Raw genomic sequence first — 22290 nt, forward strand, 5'->3', positions numbered from 1 at the left:
TGTAAGAGAAATGATTTAACTTTATAAAAATGTGATAATACAGCAAGATTTGATTGTTTTTTTTTCTTGGCAAGCAAAGTTTATAAAAACACCTGGAATAAAAATTAGAACTATAAACTAATAAAAATTAGATACCATACATTTCAAGGAAACAGAGTCATTTAGAAAGACAATGAAGAAAAAAACAAAGAGCAGCCAAAGCAGCAGCAGCATGGGGAGAAGGCTGGTTCTGTGGTGATGATGAAACAGCGACGGACCAATGCGAGCCTGACCTTTGGCACCAGGCCGGGCTGAAGGGTGGGGGACAGGGAGGGAAGTGACCATGAGAGAGGCGGAAGAGCTTCCAGAAAGGGACATACCGATGGCTCAGTGGGCAGCAACGGCCTCCTGCAAACAGGCCCACGGCCCCTTCTTCTTCCCAGGCCTGCTGGCCACAGGGCAGTGATTCATGGCCGAATCCTTATGGATGGGCACCAAAAGGCTGGCTTCTCCTCTATCTACCTGTCCCCAACCTCCAGCTCTGCAGGTCCCGGTGCTCCCGTGGAGAGCTCAGTGGGGGAAAACTCATCGGAATGTCAAGCTAAGCTAGGACAGCTAACTTGCCAGGGAGACCCAAGGAAACTAGACGTAGAGGGCTACATACAAAACACTGTTTGGAATGTCTGCACCAGAGCCAAGGTAGAGTTGGGACAACCTTGGAGAGACAGGCTGGGAACCCCCTGCAACATCCCCCAGCCTTTCATTCTAGGGGGCTGGTCCTGAGGCCGGCCGCCCAGAAAACAACGGGGAATTCTTGACTACGTTCTGAGGTAGTCTAATCGCGACTTGCACGGGCAGCTGAGGATGGTCTCAAAAAATGGGGGGAAGGCAGGCAGAAATGTTGCCACCGAGAGAAAAGGCTAACATATATAGCAGAAGGATTTAAGCCACAGGTGGGCTCAGAGATGACCAGAGTGTGGCCTGGGGTCAGGGGTGGCCAGCAGCATGAACAGAGATGAGAGGATCCAGGGGCAGTGTTCCTGGGCCAGGGCAGTGGCAACACTGAGGCGAGGGATGTCCCTGCTACTTACTGACCAGTGTCATGGTGATGACCAGCCAGAGAACCTGGGGGCCTCGGGGGGAGGATCCCACTGTTCCCTCCAGCTATGACTCCTCTCGCCTGAGCCTCTTTTAGGGGGACCTAGTACTGCTGGACTTGAACTTGGAAAACACTTAAGAGGCCCCTGCTCTGAGGGAGCAGTCAGACCCTGAGCCACCACAGAGAGAGAAATAACAAGAATGATAAGCAAAGACATTGTTAGAGCCCTCCTGCCACTTCTTATGCTAATGTATATTCTTCTCCTCTGCCCCAGCACTCGGGATTCTAAGTCAGGATGGAACGGTCCTGAAGGTTTAGGAAGCAGCAGCCGTGTGAATGTTACTACTTTCTCTGCTTTGCACATTTCCGAAAACGCCTTCTGGGACGGAGCTCACCAAAGTCTTCCACTTCATTTTCGTAATCATCTTCTTGAACGACACCTGTTTAAAAAGCAAGACAACAGAAATGAAGTGCAGGATGGTGATCTTTTCCACTCTACTGCAACATATAACATCCTAGTAAAACCTGATGTCTCTGTAACCGTCGTTTTAAATTACAGAAAAAAAACCCCAGCCAGAGCCAAAGTAAACACCCTTCTCCAGAATGTTCTTTTACAGGCTAGTTCTTCTGGCCTTATTTTAGAGGCCCTTTAAATGAAAAATTTGTCAAACAAAGCCTAAAATCAACCACAGCCTTGAGTTGGTATCCCAGTTATATTCTCCTGTTTGAAACAATCACAAAAATCATAGTGTCAGAAGTGACTATAATCTAAAGATTTTTTATTGGCACAGACACTTGTGTCAAGTCCTTTCCAGTTTTCCCCAGCTCGGGGGTCTGGATTTTCCAGCAGCCTCTGGATTATGAGGACTCACAGAAGGGCAATCTGGGGCAGGTGAGATACTGGGAGGAAGAAGAAATAAGGTCTCCCCAAGAGGGGGAGACTTTCCAGATCAAATAGAACTCGGCAAGATAAGTCTGACTGTCAGGAAAGAAACCCAACTCACTATACACCAGCCTTAAACCCTCTGAAGGAAGATGTATGCAAGTTTCCCCAGTGATTTTATGTGTTTTGTTCACAAATTTGTTTTATATCCCCAAGCCCAGAACAGTACTGATACATTCTAGACACTCAATACATATTCATGGATTTACATGAATGGTTTGCACAGGCAAACATTTATCTAGGGATGGCTTTGCAACACTTTGCCCACCATGGGAGTAGTGACAGAGCATCACTGATAACAGCTCATGAGTGGCAAACATTTTTGGAAAAGCAACTGGCACAAGCCCTGAATAACAGCCCTCACAGTCAGATGGGGGAACCCAGCCACTCTATCACTATTGACTTGAGTCACTGGGGGCGGTGCTTCTAGATGGTGAGCGACCACTGCTCACATCACAGGCGGCCCTACTTCAGACTGACCTGGGAGCCAGCAGAATCAAGGACCACAAGACCCAGAGCATCACCCTGGGGTGAAGGACTCCTCACCTTCTTCCTTCAAGTGCAGCTCTGTTTTCCTCAGCCACTCCCGCGCATCCCTGACGGAATGGATCAGGACGCTGACCAGCCGAGCCATGACCTCCTCCGCTAGGGAACCAAAGAACGAGAGCTCTGAGTGAACGGGAGGCTGTAGGGACCAGGACACTCAGTACTAGAGCCAAAGCCCTCAGCTCCTGGGAGCTCGCCTCTGCTTTCCCTGTGGAGAGGGGCAGCATAAGACCACTGTCTGCCACCAGGAGCAGAAACCACAAGTAGATGCCAGCCTGATTACCAGTCCTGCCCGTCTGGAGACACTGCCAGTAGCAAGCCTTTCGAGGAAGCTTTTGTTCAAACTGTTATTATCTTAAACCAGAGTGTCTGAATTCTAGAATGATTTAAAAATATGCAATTTCACTGATTTTATACATAACTTTCATTCAGCATTGCTAAGAGGTAGTTAATAAGGATGTCAGAGGAAATCTGATTCACAGACCACATAAGAATTCTTATTAAAGGCTCACACTGGGTATGGTGTGAGGACCCTCCTAAAAGGAAGAGACCAGCTACACACGTCTAGATCTTAGTCAAGGGTTCAGCACATAGTAGGTGCTCAAGAAACGATCACTGAATGAATGAATCAGGGGACGTTTAAAGAGTTTCCTCAGACTTGAAACATTCCCCCTCTATCCTCTACATAGAATTGGTTAGCAAACACTTTTCTTGTCTGTTGTGCCAGGGGAAACCATCCTGACCCAAGATGATGACACATTGTTAACTGTGGGAGGGATGGTCCAAACAATGGGGCTTTGCTGTAACTGGAGAACGCATGGTCCTCACTTGTATTTCTGCTAATGCCAAGATTCCATCATCCCCAGGTCAGACATCACTACAAAGGACTGGAGTCGGACATGTGTTCTCAAAGCCCGGGTTCTGACACCATCTGCACCCCACTTCTGAGGGCCCTTACCACCAGCCCAGGCCTTCCGCCTGTAGAGGTCCTCCACCATGTCCGAGACCTTCTTGAGGTTCTCCTGGACCTTCCTCTGCAACACGTGGCTGTGCTCTTTGGAGCCCAGGTGGCTGCCGACCCACACGTTCTGCTCCATGTTCTGCACCACCAGCTTGCCTTCATCAATAGCGGGGTCCACCTTCTTGTGGAAAAAGTCTGAGTACTTCTGGTAGGCCGCTTGCTGCCTCTGGTGGCTTTGCAGGCGGATGTGCTGCTCGTAAGACTCATTGCTCCTCTCCCGACCTTGCTCGTCTTCCAGCTCGGCCCCGGAAAGGGCCACAGCCTCAGGAGCCGCTCCCTCAAATGCCTGATCAGGGCTGAAATAGTTCTCGGGCCCGCGGGTGAACTTCACCCCACACAGGTCGCACTGGGTCCTGTCCACATCGGCCTTTTTGAAGCTCCCAGCCCCGGGTTCTCTGCCCTCCTCCCTGAAGTGCTCGGCCTGGGCCCCCACCCTCCTCATCCAGCTGATGCACAGGGACACCACCAGGTACGCCCTCCGCAGCTTCCGCTGGATGAAGGCCTTCCGCTGCTTCTGCGACAGGATGGTGGCAAGGAGGTGGTCCCGGTCTTCCAAGGCCAGCTCCTCCATCTCGTCCTGACCAACCTCGCACTCGGGTTCGACAAAGCAGCCCATGGGGTCCACGGAGAACAGGCGGTTCAGTCTGACCTCCTCGTGGTAGAGGCCTCGGACCGTGGTCCCTTTGGCGTGCCCGGTGTCCCACTGCCAGTGGCAGTCCATCAGGTACTCTTCATCCCGCTCAAAGAGCAGGTCCTGCAGCGCCTCCGCCACAGATTTCACGTTGACCGCCAGCTGCACCCGCTTCACCACTCTGAGGAGCCTCTCGGGGACCTGACCTGGGAAGTCCATGCTCATCAGCTGCAGCCTGGCCTCAATCTCCTGGAAGTGGCTTGACAGAAGAGGCTTGCATGACGGCTGCAGCACCCCCTCAGTGTTCACGAGCATCACCAAGCACAGCACCAGGGTCCGCTCCGCCTCCCCGGATACCACGTAGTCAATTTCACTGAAGGCATCGAGCAGGACATTGAAGTTCTCGTTCTTGCGGCCGCAGAGCACCTTGACGAGGTAGGACAGGTGGAACCGGAAATCCTGAATGGCTCTGGTCACGTCCTTGGGTCTGTATTCCTGAATGATGGCGAACACATCCCCAGGCTCCCGGTCCTTCTTGCTGAACAGGAACTCCCAGTAGTGCAACAGCGCGATGTAGCTCTTGGGGAGGCACAGGACGGCGTTCTTCCAGAGGCGGGCCAGGACCGCCCCGCAGTGGACGAACTGGAGCTCCAGCAGGGCCACCGTGTTCCCAATGCTGGGGATGAGTGGCTCTTTGCACCTCTTGACAAGGACGTTCATGAAACGGAAAAAGCGCCTCTTGTAGTCTTCTGGGTTCCTGCACACGTAGAACTGGTGGATGGAATCCTCCAGCAGCCGGATGAAGCACAGGTGGGTCTTCTCCACGCTCTCCTCATCCTTGTTGGGCGTCAGCATGCCAAATTTCCCTTCTATTCCTTTCATCCTGCTGCCTCTCCCCCTGCCCCTTTCCTCTTTTTCAGCCTGGAGGGCTTTGAGTTCCTGGTTGTAGCGGTCCTCCTCCTGGTGGAGCAGCTTTTCAAGCTCATCAGGGTAGCTAGAAGAGAGAAGGAAAGCCTGCATGGCGCTCAGCCACAGGTCCGTGGACTCCCGGCGGCTTTGAGCCCTTTCGTTTTGAAATAGGACATGGATGTACTCTTTCAGAGCAGACCTGTAGGACCGGAAGGATCTGTAAAGTGGTTTCAGGACTTCTTTGCATGCCATGGGGTTTTCTGACAATACTCTCTGATGGAAATGCTTAGGGAAGAGGACATTCAGCAGGGATTTGCAAAGGCCATATTTATCCGGAGACAAAATATAATCGATTTCTTCAAGTTCTTCAGCTAAGACTTTAGGGAATACTTTTTTGGCTTCCAAAAGCAATCCGTTGATCGCCACCAGGTGTATTTTTGTCTGAACCAAACACTTGGCCTCATGACGCCGCAAAGGCTTGTGGAAATCTTCACAGTGTCCATCCTCGCATTTTAAGCCCACGATAAACTTCGTGCAGACGCCCAGGTAGGTCTTCCCAAGCAGGCTCTGTGTGATCTGACACAGCCTGCTCAGAAGGTGTTTGTTTAAGGCTAATTTCACCTGGTCCGTCAATATCAAGAAATGCTCTTTCGTTTTCTTCTCTCTCAAGTTCAAATCCAGGTCAGAAATGATTCTTGATATGGGTCCGGGGTTGTTTTGAGCTATCTGGCAGTACTTGGCATCCACCTGCGAAATCCCAAAAAACTCAAAGCAAGACTTGACCATCTCCTTCTCGGCGTTGTTGGTCACTCTTCTGAGGGCCCTGACCAGACTGAGAAGGACCTCCAGGCCCGCTGGAGCCAGGGCCAGGACATCTTCGGGCTGGGCCTCACAGTGGCTGGCGGCTTCGTAGAGTGCCTCCACTGCCCCTGCTGAGTGGTTGAGGGTGTCAAACCTCAGGAAGGCGTCCTTGAGCTTTGGAAAGTCTCTCAGGATCACCCCCTGCAGGAAGTGGGCCTCGGCGATGCCGGATGCCTGATTGGTCTGATGGCAGAGGTCCAGGGCTTCTCTGAGGATGGCCTTGGTGTGGTCGACATCGGAATCCCTGGCCACATTGAGGCGGGCGGCCGCCAGCAGACATGAGGCCTGGAAGTCCTTGTCGGCGGTGAGCCTGGCAGCCTCTAAGAGGCAGCCATGTTGCTTCATCAGCAGGGCGGCCTCTTCCCTCCGACCTTCCCTGTTGAGCAGGTCGGCAGCCTCTGCAAGCCGCTTCCGAGACTTCAGGAACACCAGCTGGTCTTCCGTGTCGAGCTTTGAGAGCACAGTCATCATCTCCTTCATCTTATTCGCGCTCAGGTACTTGGCTGCAGCTTCCAAGTAAAACTGGCTGGCTGAATAGGGGAGCTTGGAAATGGGATGGGTCTTGGCCCTTAGCATTTCTTCATACCTGCAATGACAGACAGACATCACCAGTGTCAACTCAGTATCACCCAACAGAAACTTTACAAAATGCAGCACAGAACAACTTATCATAAAATGACCACTTGTAGATAGGACCTGCAGAATAGGACCTAAAGTTATCCAGCATCTTTATCAAGGCTTCATTTTACACTGTTAAAATTAATTCTTTATTCCTTGAAGGAACCAAGCAATAGTATGCTTAATTAATGAAATATAGTGGCGTTGCAGAAAAAGAAAAAATACTAAAAACAAAAAACAAAAAAGAAACACACACACAAAAGAACAAACCCCTCCCAAAAGCCAAAAAAAGAATAAAAATAAAAAACAACAACAACAAAAATAAATAAACAAAAAAGAAAAAAAGAAATATAGTGGGGTTGCAACCTAGGCAAGTGACAATTACGCTGGAAAGTCAATCTGTAAGGCAGAAATTATGCATAGCCAAAATCATCCTTGAAAAAAATCCCTTAAACTTGCATAAAAGCTTGCTAATCACTTTGGGTACACAACCCTGTTGAGTCTGATACCTGATTAATGAGAAAGAGTGGAGATGGGGGCTGCAGACACACCAGCCATTACATCAATCTTCCTCTTATTAACCAACCTGTGACTTTTCTCTTTTGCCAGGAATGTATGCGGTTGAGTTAGTGTGAGATGAATGAAGCCCCGAAGTCCCCAAAGTCAAGCTCCTCTTGACTCTGCTGATCAAAGTGAGTATAACCCACATACGAATTTTCAAGGCACTGGGCCAATCCAATGAAACATGCTTACTTTTGAACTCTCACAGGAGACAAAACACATTTCCTCACAATCAGAGAGGTGCCCAGGGACCTCCTGCTGCCCCAGGGTCATCCCACAAATATCAGATCCCTTCGTATAACAGGCCCTCTGTGAAGGGGTGTAACTGAGGATGAGCCTCTCTTGTGAGCTTTGGCTGATGGAGTAGGGGGTATTTACAGCAAGTTTAAAAATTTTTTGGGACCTCCCTGGTGCTCCAGTGGTTAAGACTCCATGCTTCCACTGCAGGGGGCCTGGGTTCGATGTCTGGTCAGAGAACTAAGATTCCTCATGTCACGTGGCGTGGCCAAAGGAAAAAAAATTCTTAAACTAAGAAAATTTTCTTAGGTATTTTCTTTTCAAATCTAAAATGTCCTCATTACATTTTGAGTCAGGCCAGTTAGCAACTGAATTCTACATACATTATGTAGAGCATTCAAAAGACACTCAGAAAAATCAAGTGTGAGGCTCCAATTAATCCTGACGACATTAGATCTCAGCTCAACATATCATTAAAAAGAGTCAGTTGAATACCTCAGGAAAGCTGACAAAGATAAACAAAATTATGAGAGACCCCAAAAAAATGTTTCTGGGGAAAATCTATGATTATTCAATGCTCTCCTGGAAAAGTGAGAACAGATTAACTAAATAATTGAAAGCACAATAAAACCCTCTCAGGTGGTCTTGTCATATGGACTCACAAGGGAATTGGCCTGGTTGATTACTCAGCGTACAGAGCACCCAATCAATGTCACAGGGGGCACCCTGTTATGGATGACAATTTGTGTCCCCTAAAATTCATACGTTGAAGCCCTAACCCTTAGTGTGGTTGTATTTGGAGATGAGGCCTCTAAGGGAGTAATTAAGGTTAAATGAGGTCATAAGGGTGGAGCCTTGATCTAATAGGATTAGTGTCCTTATAAGAAGAGACAACAGGGAATTCCCTGGCAGTCCAGTGGTTAGGACTCTGTGCTTTCACTGCCGAGGCCCGGGTTCAATCCCTGGTCGAGGAACTAAGATCTCACAAGCCGCGCAGTGTGGCCAAACAAGAGAAAAGAAAAGTAAAAACAAAAAAACAAGAGACACCAGAGAGGGAGCTCTCTGTTGCCCACAATCTCTCTCTCCCTCCATGCTTAAACACCAGGGGAAGTCCACATGAGGACATAGCAAGAAGGCAGCTGTCTGCAAGCCAGGAAGAGAGCTCCCACCAGTAATCCAATTGACTAGAGCCTTGATCGTGGACTTCTAACCTCCAAAACTGTGAGAAAATAAATTTCTGTTGTTTAAGCCACCCGATCTATGGCATTTCATTATGGCAGCCTGAGCTGACTAATACATACACACTGTGTATATCTTCCACATAATGGAACCAAAGATCTGGATAAAGGAATATGCTCAATTACCAACCTTGGCACTAGACACCTTCTTTTCCATTTCCAAAAATAAAACTCAATTTCTTTATCTAGATGTTGGTTACACAAGTGTATTTACCTTGTGAAAATTACATGCTTTTAAAAAATATATGATATACTTTAATAAATGCTAACTTTAATATAAAGTGTGAACACCTGATCAATCATGTTCATTTTGTCACACGTATAATTTGGTAGAAAGCAAAGAAAATACAGAACTAAGCCACAGCCTACTTTTCCGTTACACTCCACCAGGAAGACCTCCAACAGGCATCAACCACATGCTGTTTCTAGATTCCTTGTCATCCATTAACCCCACCCATCTGCACTTCACCTTTGGCACATCAGTTAGGCTGAAGGCTCAAGGAGGCTCTACTGGGTCATGTATGAAACTTGTGTGTCCTACAACTGAGGGCATGTGTATATACATATCATACATATCATACACATATGTATCAGGGCCTGGCTGGGCATCTGCCAGTAAATCACGATGAAGCAGAATCCTGACCGCCCACTAGTGCTCTGACCTCTATCCATCCACACATCAGTGAAATCGTCAACTCAGCAGGTAAAGGTGGAGAGGACAGAACTATCAGTAAGCACGAAATTGCTGGGCATGTTATAGACACTCGTAACGCATCCTTCATCTTCTTGTGCCCCTTCTCCTCATGACGCTGTATTCAAGGAGTTCTTGACTCAGCACGGAGGCCACCACCCAAGTGGAAGGAGGGTGACGGGGTCAAGTCACTTCAGAAGAGCAAGACAATACCTCCTCAAGGAGCAACAGGAGGGCAGGGCTTGGGGGGATGTGGGGGAGAAAGGAAGAGAATAAAACCACTTACTTTTCCACTGCCACAGCAGCTTCTTCAAAAAGTTCCTCTTGGCAGTACATTTTGAGGGCTAGATCAAATTCCTGAATCTGCTCAAAGCACCTGAAAGCATCTTTGTAGCACTGGCTTCGCTTATAGAAGGAGGCGGCATCTCTTATCTAGGACAGAGTAAAATTTTACTCAGAGTATTTATAATATAACTTTTCATCTTCAAAGTAAACCAACACCATGGATAATAAAGAGGATGTTCCTATGTCTGCGGTTTATTAGAATCTAGTGAAAAACACTAAAACATAGGTAATTTAGGAAAACTACTGCTTTATAGGGAGAAAAATAAAGTGAAATCCCAACCTCACCATACACAAATGGAAGCTCCAGATGGGTTAAGGGTCTAAATGAGAAAGCTATTGGTGGAGAATGTATGAGAATATCTTTGTGACCTTGAGGCAAAGAAAGTCTTCAACAAAACTCAAAACACATGAACTTTGGGGGAGAAATTGATGGATTTGATTACAGTTGACCCTTGAACAACACAGGTTTGACCTGCACGGGTCCACTTACGCAAGGATTTTTTTTCGATAATAAATACTACAGTGTGACATGGTCTGCAGTTGGTTGAATTCCTGATATGAAACCAAGGATACAGAGGAACCTCGGCTATGGAGGGACAACTATAAGTTATATGTGGATTTTCAGCTGCACGAAGGGTCAGTGTCCCAACACCCGCACTGTTCAAGGGTGAGCTATACATCAAAACTGTTCAACAAAGAGCACATCAAATAAAGTTAACAGAGAGAAGACAAACATTAACATCTAGCCCAGCACTGTCAGACAGAGCCTTCTGTGAAGATGGAAATGTTCTGTATCTATCTATCCAATATGGTAGCCACTAGCCACGTGTGAACAGTGAGCACAGGAAATGTGTGGATAGTGTTAACCGAGGAACTGTATTTTTGATTTCATTTAATTAATGTTAATATAAATTGCCACATGTGGCCACTGGCTACTGTACTAGAGTGGGCAGGTCTAGAACATAAAATGGATTCCTGCAAACTCACGAAAAAGACTTTCCAGAAAATTAGGCAAAGGGTATGAACTGGCAGTTTGCAGTGGGGGGAACTTAAATGACTAACAAATAAACAAAGATGCTCAACCTTGCTAATAACCAGAGAAATGTAAATTAAAGCCACAGTGAGATACATCCATGAGGTCTGCAAAAATTAGAAAATCAGAACCCTCTGAATGTGGTCATGGATATGGGGCACAAGGTCCCCTCATGCACGGAGTGGTACAGCTGCTCTGGAAAGCAAAGTGGCTTTCAACTTTCACTTGGTGAAATTAAACACATGCACCCCCTGGGGTCAGCAAAACCACTCCTAGCAGTTCACAGCACTGGAAGGGGATGCGCTGTGTCATAGTACTTGTGTGTGGCAGCTGGGAGTTGGTGGCGACTCAGATGTTCACCACTAGGAAAATGGGTAAGTCAAACGCAGTGGATGCCCATTCTGGAACACGAACAGTGGTCAGAAACCTGGCCGGACCTTAACACCATAGCAGAGGGTGGAAAAAGTAGCAAACAGAACAAGATGCTATTTAGATAAGCTTAAAACAAATATGTACAGAGAATACAATACTATTTATTCTTCAGTTATGCACGTGGATGGGGACATATATTAACTGCATTGGAATGGTAGCCAACGAGAAGAGAATGGAAATGGCCATGAGGAGGAAGAGGATGAAGAATATAAAACGATGGTGGGTTTGCGTGAACAGAAGAGTATATTGCACTCCTCTTCCTCTCACGTTTCCTGCCCAGCTTATCAGTTAATCGCGTTGGCTTGGCTCTCCCAACATTTCCCAGACAGGACCCCTTCCTAGCCCCTCCACCACCATGGAGGCAATCCAAGCCATAGCATCTCAGCCTAAGCCACTGTTCACCCCTCCTAACTGGCCTTTCTGCTTCTACTTTTGCTGCCTACAGAGCTCTCCACAGAGCATCCCAATAATTCGTTTCATGTCACCCCTCCAATCAAAACCTTCCACTGGCTCCCCGTCAGCCCGGAACAAATCCAGTCCCTACCATGGACCACAAGGTCCTACCTGATTTGTTCCTGCCACACTCTCTGGCTCATTTTACCCGTTCGACCCCACTCACTCTGCTTTGGCCAAACTGGCTTCCTTGCTGTTTTTCAAACTCGCCCATACGCTCCCACCTTGGGGGCTTTTATCTGCAGTGTCCTCCGGAGGCAGCTGTTCTCATGGTCTCCCTGCAGAAGTCAGCTCCCTGACCCCGCCTACACCTAAAGCAGCAACGCTTGACACCCTCTCTCCCCTCCCCCAGCCCTCATCCCCGCTGACATCTTCTGTACTATTGGCTCTGTCACCTCTCTCCCACACTAGAAAGGAAAACTACAAAGGCAGAGGCCCCTGCTCTGCTGCCTGTTGGTTGCCACACGCCCACAGTGCCTGGTACACACTGGGGGGGCAGCGGGGGGGGGGCTACCTATTTGTTGAATATTTCACTTCCTAACTCGACTGGCTGCACCTGACATCCAAAGAGAAAACAGAATCAAAATGGAACAAAACAAAATGCATAAGCCAGACTCTCTACTAAATCTCAGCTGCGTTTTATTTAACAAGACAAGCTACACGAAATGCCAAAATACGAACAAGATCCAGGTGTGAGGTTCTTCTATGTCCAGAGACCTCACAGACCAGGGAGCTACTAGACCCATTTTGCCACATCAATCAAACCCCATAACCACAACCCCTAGCCACCTTTACCTCTCCTTGACAAGGCTGACTACTCAGAAGAAAACCCCCAGGGTGAACGCAGGCCCCCTTAGGTGCAAGTGTGCACCCAACTGGGTCGAGAGAGAGGAGGGCTGGCTCTAAGCAGGCCCCCTGCCTGGATCTCTGGGCTCCTGCCGCCCAGAGCAAGGGCCCTGAGAGGTTTCCAGGGAAACCAGTGTTGACCTCTGGAGAGGCAGGAAGCAGGCAAGGCAGAGGAATCCCTGAAAGGAAACCTTCTGCTCCCACAGCCACTTCACAAACCCTTCTCCCCAGGGTCAGCACACGTCTGGGGACTGTGAACAGGGAGGCGGTGTGGCCTAAGGATTTTGCAAAGGGTGGTCAACTTGAATCATACTGGCTAGTTTGGTGGGATGACCACAAGAGGTCTGATGCTGTCTGAGGGTTGAATATCCTGCCAGGGAGGGGCCTGAGCAAAGAAAGGGACCAGACTCTTCCCTAGCTGGGGCTCAGAGCTACTGGAATGTGCTGGCGAGAGAAGGCGGAAGGAGCTGGCACCGGTGGTCAACCCTGGGGATGTGAGGAAGGCCGGCAGCCTGTGTCTCCAGGACCAGGGAGGCCTCCATATCCTGAAGGCACTGAGGTCCTGGAGAAGGGAACGCGGGCCGGACATCTGGCCTGCTGGGCCCCACCCCGCTTTCAGAGGTGGAGCTCAGTGGGCCTCGGGGAGGCAAGGTGAGCAGACAAGGAAGGGGGCTCTGGCTCAGCCGGGATGGGCGCTGTCAGGCAAAGAGGGAAAAGCAACAGGTTCAGCCCTGTCCCCTGTCGCTGTCACTGCTTAGGGCCCAAGGGGGTGCCTTGGAGATGGAGGCCGGGGGACAAAGGAACATGGAGAGTTCAGAAACCATTTTAGTTCCCGGAATCTTATGACCCAAACTTCCTTCCCACACTGAAATCCCCATTCCACCCCCTTCTCCCACATGCTAACTAGTCACATCCCATACTAAACATGGGGCACGGAGGGCAGCCTTGGGACGGCCTTATCTTCTCTGACACTGACTTGGGGCCACACTTCAAACTTCCCAGGAAGTCCCACCCCCACCCAGCCCAATGCCCAGGGTGCTCTGAGGGTCCAGGAGTTCCTCCAGTTCACATACAGACATGAACAACCCCCTCCCTACTGGATGGTCATAACACCTGACGCAGGAGGAAATGCAGCAGCTGCAGCCAGGAACCCTATAGCAGTGCCCGTGGTGAGGACTAGATGGTTTGACGTCCAACCCACCATAACGGATATGGTAAAAATGAACTGCTTCGTATTATTTACGATAGCCAAGATATGGAAGCAACCTAAGTGTCCATCAGCAGAGGAATGGATAAAGAAGATGTGGTACATATATACAAGGGAATACTACTCAGCCATTTGCAGTAACATGGATGGTGAGTACTGTGCTAAGTGAAAAAAGTCAGACAGAGAAAGACAAACAGTGTATTGAATATTTGAAAGTTGCTAACAAAGTAGATCTTTTAAAATTTTTATTTATTTTTGTTTTATTATTTTTTATCGAAGTATAGTTCACTTACAATATTATATTAGTTTCAGGTATACAACACAGTTATTTGATATTTGTATAGATATTTGTATAGATAGATATTTGTAACGCTATACAAAGTTATTATAAAATACTGGCTATATTCCCTGTGCTGTACATTATATCCTGTACTTATTTATTTTACACCTGGTAGTTTGTACCTCTTAATCCTCTTCACTTATTTTGCCCCGACCTCCACTCCTCTCTGGGAACCACTGGTTTGTTCTCTGTATCAGTGAGTCTGCTCCTGTTTTGTCATCTTTGTTCATTTGCTTTATTTTTTAGATTCCACGTGTAAATGAAAACGATCTTAAATGTTCTCATCACAAGAAAAAAGATCATCACTATGTGTGGTGACGGACATTAACTAAACTTACTGCGGTGATCATTTTGCAATTTATGTATATATTGAATCATTATGCTGTACAACTAAAACCAATTTGATATTATACATCAATTATATCTCAATAAAAAGAAGAAAAATGAATCACTAAGAAAATCATCACCTCTCGGATGTCACAGCAATGCCAAATTGCCATAAAAATCTGTCTACTTTCCTCTTTGGAGTTTATCTTGTTGCGGATGATATGAGTCTGTGGCCTGTGCCAGCCTGCAGACCACACTGTGAGCCCTGTGCTCTGGACCAGAAACTCTGTCCACTAGCGCTTCTAGAACAATGGAAATGCTCTATCACAACATGCACTTGAGATGTGGCTAGTGAGACTGCGGAAGTGAATTTTTGACTTTATTACGTTTTAGTTAACCTAAATGTTTAATTAAGTAGCTACATGTGGCTAGTGGCTGCCAGATTGGTCAGTGCAGATCTAGAGTAATTGCTGGGACACAGAGAAACCACCATGTAACTGCCAGACCGTCCACCCAGGCTGACTCCAGACTGAACATGGAGAAAGAAAAGGCAGGAATATTCTAAAACCCGTCTTCCCTTTGATGTGAACATTTGGCCTCCCTGTGGTTAATAACGGATCGCAAACATTCGCAGACATGGACACGGACACACACACACACACACACACACACACACACACACACACACACACAGAGTCCCTGAAACCATCTAAATGTTTGAGCAGATGGAGGAAGAAGGGCCACCCACAGAGTTGACAGGGCCAACCTCTCCCTCTTGGGAGGACGGAAGCCCTTCCTGACACAGGCAGAGGGTGGGGGCCACCCTTCCATCTGCCCCACGGAGCCCAGTTCTCCTAGGAGCAGCTGTGGGCCAAACATACCTTTCCCAGCCTCTCGCATAGCTGGGCACACAGCTGGAACTCCTTGGCGTAGCTCAGACACTTAAGAGACAACTTTGGCTCCTTGCACTCCAGATACGTCTTGGCCAGTTCCAAATATTCCACCTGCTTTTCCCTGGGAGGGGGAAATAGAACAGAGTTTCCATGGAATATGATACCAGTAGATTGAACCGGCAGCTCTCTCTCATCAGAGCAAACCTGAAATGACCCTCGAGGCTCTTACTTGGGGCTGACTTTCTTGGATTTCATGTTCAGGGCGGTGCTGTGGGCCAGAGCCAGCTTCTCCTTTTCCAACGCACCTCCCTTTTGGAAACACTTGGCTGCAACCTGGAATAGACCAAAGGTTTCTGTTTCCAGCAAGGTCACGGAGGTGACACAGGAACAAGAGTTAAAGCACGCATTCCATGTTTGCACGGACAAAGCACTGGGTCTCACCCCAGCCAAATCCGAGAGGGAGGGGCAGGAAGGTGCTGAAACACTAAAGAAAACAGCCTCAATTGGGGCTGACATATACACATTGCTACATATAAAATAGATAACTAATGAGGACCTACTGTATAGCACAGGGAACTCTACTCAATACTCTGTAATGGCCTATATGGGAAAAGAATCTAAAAAAGAGTGGATATATGTGTGTGTATAACTTACTATGCTGTGTGCCTGAAACTAACACAACACTGTACATCAATTATACTCCAATAAAAATTTTTTAAAAAGAAAAGAGAAAACAGCCCCAGAGGATAAAGCCTAATTGTGTTACCAGCTAACACTTTGGACTCAAAGCTTCCCTTTGGAAACACCTAGGAGCCATGGAAAAGGCACACCAGACATATTTTTACAGGTCACCATAATAACACCCTCATCTGATCTTCAATAGCCGCGTGAGATGTTTCATCCTTCCCAATGTATTTGGTAAAAACCTCAGGTCAAGGACATGGAGAAACTGGCCCAAGGTTGCCCAGTGGCTTTTCTGTGCTCAACATAGGTCTCCTCTAGTTGGTAACAACCAAGGCTAGTGGGCAGTGTTGGTGGAGCAGCAGCAATGCACCTATTATGGTAGAAACGGGGACAGAGATGGTGTCCCAACACATCCCAGAAGATGACTGACCAGATCCTTGGCACATGCAGACCTGTATGTAGCAAATAGAAGATGGGCAGACAAGTGTCCCAGGGGAGTCAGCCTGCTCCCTGCTCCCCACCAGCAGAAAGCTGCTGACATCATGTCTCCAAGTACGGACTACAGGGCAGAAAGTTCATGTTCTGCCCAGCATGTAGAGATTAGGCCTCAGTGTGGGCAAGAGAAGGATTAAGTGGCACTTACTGATAACACAGACGGAACGGCATCTCTGCCCCCGGGCTCTCTGTTCCAGCCTCCTCAGCCCCGTGGGCCTCTCCTTTCATTCCTGTGACATGCGAAATGCTCCTTTCTGCCACAGGGCCTTTGCACACACTCTTCCCTCTGAGTGAAATGCTCTTCCATCCCTCCTCTGCCTGCTTAACTTCATTTACGCTACAGGTCTCAGATCAAGGCTCCCACTCAAAGTAGCCTTCCCTGGCCACACCGTCTAGGACAGGCGGTTCTGGAGGCAGCTTATTCACACGTGACATCAGGAACCGCCGGCACTGTGACCTTTTCTGTACACCTGTCCTGCCCACTGTCACATCCCCATGACCTAAATGCAACGCTGGGCCCACAGCTCCACAGGATATACTGAATGAATGGATCTCAAGGGTTTCCACTTGTACAGTGGTTCTGAGACACTTACTGACATGCAGCCAAAACCAGTAAACTTCCTGAGTCCCAAAGCCCTTTAGCGGAGTCAAAATAAAGTCAGGTGAGGAGGAGGCTTTTTGTAACATTGTCATGTGTGCTACTCCCCTCAAAAGACTTTAGATTCAAACATTCAAAAGGTATCTTTCAAGGGATAAAGAATTGGAAATCCATGGGCAATATGTATAACACCAGCTGTGTTCTGAAGCGAGAAAGGGAAAGACTTTATACGTTTCTAATTTCATACCCACACCTGCTGCCCACACCTGCTGCCCACATTGTCCCGCTCGACCCCCTCTCTGAAAAAAAAAAATCTTGGTTTTATAACAACAGCCAGGTGTTTAGTATTCCTTGCCAATTACAACAAGGATGGGCAGTGAATACAGTGCAGGACTCAGTCACCTTCTGCAGCTGCATATTTATGGAAACACTATCCCGACACGACTAAACACACGACAGTGCAAACTGTTTTCTCCTCCCTTACACCTGATTGCAGGGGTGACCACAGGCCTTCACCCCTCTCTGTATCCATCCTAGCCCCCTTAGGGAGCAACTCTGCAGCTTCCCCCATCGGGAGTGCAGCCTGTTCCCCATCCCTCCCGACAGAAGGATTCCTCAGCGGGCAGAGGCCAGGACCCTTCCTCTTCCTATGATCACACGCTGGCACTTGGCCAAAAGGCAGGCTTGTCATGACCGCATGGGGGTGGTGGGGAGCGGTGGGGTGCATGGCGGGTGACCTGATGTCACAGAAGGGGCAGCAGCACAAGTACCATGACCCCGACCCCCGCCCCGTCCTGGTGACAAATGCAGCGATGAGAAACCTGCTGGCGAGGCTTGACGAGGCCACAGGTCACCCACACCTCTCTCTCCTTACCTTCCAGCACTGGTGTTTAGCATAGTAATCTCCTTGGGTGATCCACTCCGCAGGGGTTGAGGTTTTAACAAACATGCTATCATCGAGGTCTAAAATGAAAGAGAAATGTGGGTTTGCTTCTCTGGGGATCCCTTCACTGAAACCTGTTGTTATGGGCTCTATTTTGTTCCCCTACACCCAGAATGTCAAGTGTTGAAGCCCTAACCCCCAGTCGCTCGGAATGTGACTGTATTTGGAGACAAGGGTCTTTAAAGAGGTGATTAAGGTAAAATGAGGTCATATGGGTGGGCCCTGATCCAAGAAGAGGAGATTAACACATATGAAGAGACACAGGGGGCTGACACAGAGAAAAGGCCATCTACAGCTAAGGAGAGAGGCCTCAGAAGACATCAAACCACTGACAGCTTTATCGATCTTAGCCTTCTAGGCTCCAGAACTGAGACAATAATTTCTGTTGTGTAAAGCCACCCAGTCTGTGGTATTTGTTATGGTGGCCTGAGCAAACGGACACACCTATGTTGTCTGTCTAGCGTTCATGTAAGGTAGCGTGTAGCTTACCAAGCCAGGTTGTGGTGGGTTTTGGGAGAAGGAGGTGGAGGTAAGGAAAGGTGCTGTGTGATTTTTGAACTTTGGTCTGCCTTCCTTTCCTAGAGATACGAATTAGAAGAGAGACAGCAAGTTCCAGCTCCTCCTTGAAAACCCAAGGCCATGAAGCTCTTGGCAAACTCCCATGCCGGGGCCTTAGCAAAGGGAAAGGGCGATAGGATGTGACAGTATTTCCAAAGCGGTCGGACACAGTCTGATTGGTGGACGTTGACTACTGCCGCCACCTGCTATTGGTTCCGTCTGTCAGCCTCAGCAGCTGGCGGTGACCGTGCTGGCCCCCCTTGCCGAGGACCCCCGAGCACCACCAGCGGTGCTGGGGGTGGGGGCGGAGGCGGAGGCGACACTCTCTGGGGATTCTGAGCCACAGCTTCATGAAACACACGAAAGGCTGAATATCAGGACGACGCGGAAGCCAAATCTGAGCCGGAAAGGTCAGGGTCCCCTCAGCCAACAGATGTCAACCAGAGGGGCCAGGCAGACAGGCCAGCTTTGTTTAGGTGGTGCAGAAACACACGCCGATCCTTGTAGCCCTCCGCACGCACTGTGTGCAGAGCTGACTTTGCAGCATCTTGTTCTGGTGCCGTGTGCACTGTGAGTGTCCAGCTGACATCTTATTCCCACAGCAAAGCCCCACACAGTATCTCTGTCTGGCCCGTGACCTCTACTGGTGCCGCGTTCAAGAGACCCCCAAATGCAAAGTCACCACACTCATCCCCAGCTCCCCAGAACAGTGAGAACAGATGCCCTCAAAGACTTTACTACGTGCAACTCGTAACTCACAATTAAGACGGGACTTTTTCTTGCATTCTTAATGCAAACAAGAGATAATATGAATTGTAATCCTTTTTCAGTTTGAATTTTTAAATTAAAAAAAAATCGTCAATCTTGATCTCTTATAACGGGTTGCCAGAACATACTGTGAGAATAAAAGGACTCGGAGCTGCGGGGAGGAATAAGAACCACCACGGTAGGCCAACGCGCTCGTTTTCCTTTTAGTAGGGGAAGTGGAGGCCCAGGGGGAGAAAGTGGTAGCTGAATTAAGTCCCATGGCTGCACAGGTGGAAAGTTCTAATGAGAAGCCAGGTTAACCCCAAGCCTTAGACTTTTCACATTACGGCACCACAGTCAGGTCCCAGGAATAGAGCTTCTAATCCTGGTCCCCAACTGAGCCACTGGCTGTAACCAGAAACAGTCTCCATAAAACTGGCTGGAAAATGCTCAGGAAACCAACAAACCTCTCTGCAGCCACAGAGCCGGGGCTTTCCCCCAGCTTTGGAGAAATTCACCATGGCCTGGAGCAGCCAACTCAACAGCTAACCCCCAAAAAACAGAACACTTTTCTCCTTCGTGAGGGCTGATTATTTATCTCCCAGTTATCCCATCAGGAGACCTTCATTCCATTTTTTAATTAGCTAGCTTTTGTAAATTATAAAAAACGATACATAATGATGTTGGTTTTCTTTTTTTAAACACTGCAAACAGCACAAAAATGGTGAAAAGTTAAAAAGAGGTCCACATCTAGTTAACAACCTCACACTCACTGGTCCCAGCACCAGAGGAGCCACTGCAGACACTTTCACCTTCATGGACACGTAAGTCATTTTTAGTTTCTTATCATTACAAACAGGGCTGTAATGAGTGCTCTCGTGCATGTTATCTTAGAGATTTTATAAAAGAGTATCTCTGGATAGATCCTTAGAAGTAGAATTACTGGGTCAAAAGGTATGTGCATTTTTTATTTTGATAGATATTGCCAAACAGCTGTCCAAAAGCCCACAGTTAATTTGTATTCTCCCAACAAAGCCTATTTTGTCTGTTCTTTGCCCATGATCCTTACCTTTTAGGACAAATAAAAGTTCTTCCCTGAAGGAGTTAACCCTCCCAATCTCATTACAACTTCAGTCTCCCACACACTTTAGCAATAAATAGGAACACTCATTTCTCAGAAGAATGTGGAAAGAAAGTGCTTTCCAAAAACTATACCCTTTACCTTTGGCCATAGAGCAGCTGAGAGTAACATGCTTTCTGTCCAACAGCCAGAATAGTTTAATGGGCGCTTACCTTTATTTTCATCCATTTTCACGACTTCGACAAAATTCCTTTTCATGAAATATTTGAAAGCAGGAGCCCGCTTCTCTGGGTTTTCGTCAAAGATCCAGAGGTTGACCCGAGCCCGGGTGATGGCTGTGTAGAGCTGCTTCAGCTCCCCGTTCAGGAGCTAAAGACAAGATCAGGACAAAGGCGTGAGCCTTCAGGCTACAATACAACGTGTCTCACTTCAACGGGCTTATTCTGATTTTGGAGAAATATTCAAAAAGTAAGTTTTATGAAGCATAGCCCAGGCCTGAGCAGGACGTGGGGAGCCTACTGCGGCTGCAGCACAGGGAAGCGAACTCTAGCGAGGGGGGCAGTGTTAGTACAGGCCCACCCTTGAATCTGCTGTACTTGTCCACTTTGAAATAATTATAGATCCCTAGGAGGTTACAAAGATACTGCAGAGAGGTCCCACGTACCTTTCACTCAGTTTACCCCAAAAGTCACATCCTACGCAATTACTGTAACTTATTTTTAAAAATTGGAGCAGTGGGAATTCCCTGGAGGTCCAGGGGTGAGGACTCCACACTTTCACTGGCAAGGGCCAGGGTTCACTCCCTGGTCAGGGAACTAAGATCCCACAAGCTGCACAGTGCGGCCAAAATTTAAAAAAAAAAAAAAAAAAAAAAAAATTGGAGCAGTCCCACGCTGCTATTGTGACTATTATTAGCACTATATTACTCCTGACCTACCCCATGACTGAGGACTCTGGGTATAAGGGGACTATGTCTTAGACCCAGGGAGGACCTCCTTGATTAAATCATGCACATTTCAAAACAACAACGGATTTGTGGCTACCCAGGGGTCTGCACGGCTTGGCGATGATTTAATATCTATGTACAGAGCCTTTCAGGTAGTTACAGAAATAGCCGGATAACTGCTCTTCTGTTTATTTGTTTTCTACTATGTAGGAGACATAAAACTAGGACAGTAGTTTCACCCAAAGCTTTTGGTTTTTGCTGGTTCGGTTTTCTGTGGCATTGCCCTCACTCTTGAGGCCTCTGTCGGCCTTCGTCGGTCTAGAACTCCACAGAGCTTTTTGGCTCTGGCCTACTTCTCGGTGATGTAGTGGGACGCCCAGGGGAAGGGAGACAGGGTCCCTTCACAGACAAGGCTGGAAGACAATGGTCTCCACTGACTACAGTCACGGACTTCACTTCTGAGTTCCCCATCAGCAATGTCAGAGTTTCTGAACAGAGCTCCAGAGGCGAACAGAAGGTGCCACCCTCCCCCTTCACCCCCTCCAACATCAAGCCTGGCTCTCTGCTGAGAAGAGAGGGTCGCCAGCGTTGAGCCGACCACATTCCCTTTCCCATCCTCCACCCCCCAGTGCTGACAGACAGGAAGACCCGCAGCACAGGCTCTGTCTTTAACCCCATCTTATCGGCCAAGCCCTGCTTATTGGCTCCCTGTCAAGCAAGCTCATGGACCCATGGCTGAGGACCCGTGGCTGATACTCACCTTGTACATTTCCAGATTCACCATGAGAGCCCTGCCCTGGGAGGAGCTGCATTTCTCTAGGGGCACCTCAATCAGCTGACGGCTTTCCTCTCTGGACTCAGAGGATGAAGGGGTAAATGAGGAAATGATCTTCCATTCCTTGTAAGCCTGAACAACAAAGACAAATGAAAGACCAGCAGAATATGCTTCTGCAGTGCACACGCAGCCTCCCTGGGCCTCACAGAGAACTGAGCCCCCTTTGCCTGGCACGGCGACCAGGCCTTCAGCA

General features: G+C 48.2%; 1 protein-coding gene across 1 annotated transcript in view; it reads right to left on the reverse strand.

The window, feature by feature from the left end:
* The window catches only part of TRANK1 (tetratricopeptide repeat and ankyrin repeat containing 1), a 65980-nt gene continuing 43690 nt past the window's right edge, over positions 1-22290 (reverse strand). The window contains exons 15-23 of the mRNA XM_081247296.1: positions 22023-22169; positions 20529-20685; positions 17862-17950; positions 15440-15543; positions 15199-15331; positions 9621-9766; positions 3526-6575; positions 2568-2666; positions 1-1518 (exon numbers count right to left, since the gene is read on the reverse strand). Coding sequence (XP_081103422.1) covers positions 1421-1518; positions 2568-2666; positions 3526-6575; positions 9621-9766; positions 15199-15331; positions 15440-15543; positions 17862-17950; positions 20529-20685; positions 22023-22169 — 4023 coding nt within the window. The 3' untranslated portion in view covers positions 1-1420. The remainder of the gene's footprint in view (positions 1519-2567; positions 2667-3525; positions 6576-9620; positions 9767-15198; positions 15332-15439; positions 15544-17861; positions 17951-20528; positions 20686-22022; positions 22170-22290) is intronic.

Source organism: Mesoplodon bidens (assembly GCF_964165515.1).
Source record: "Mesoplodon bidens genome assembly, chromosome: 10".
Taxonomy (NCBI): domain Eukaryota; kingdom Metazoa; phylum Chordata; class Mammalia; order Artiodactyla; family Ziphiidae; genus Mesoplodon; species Mesoplodon bidens.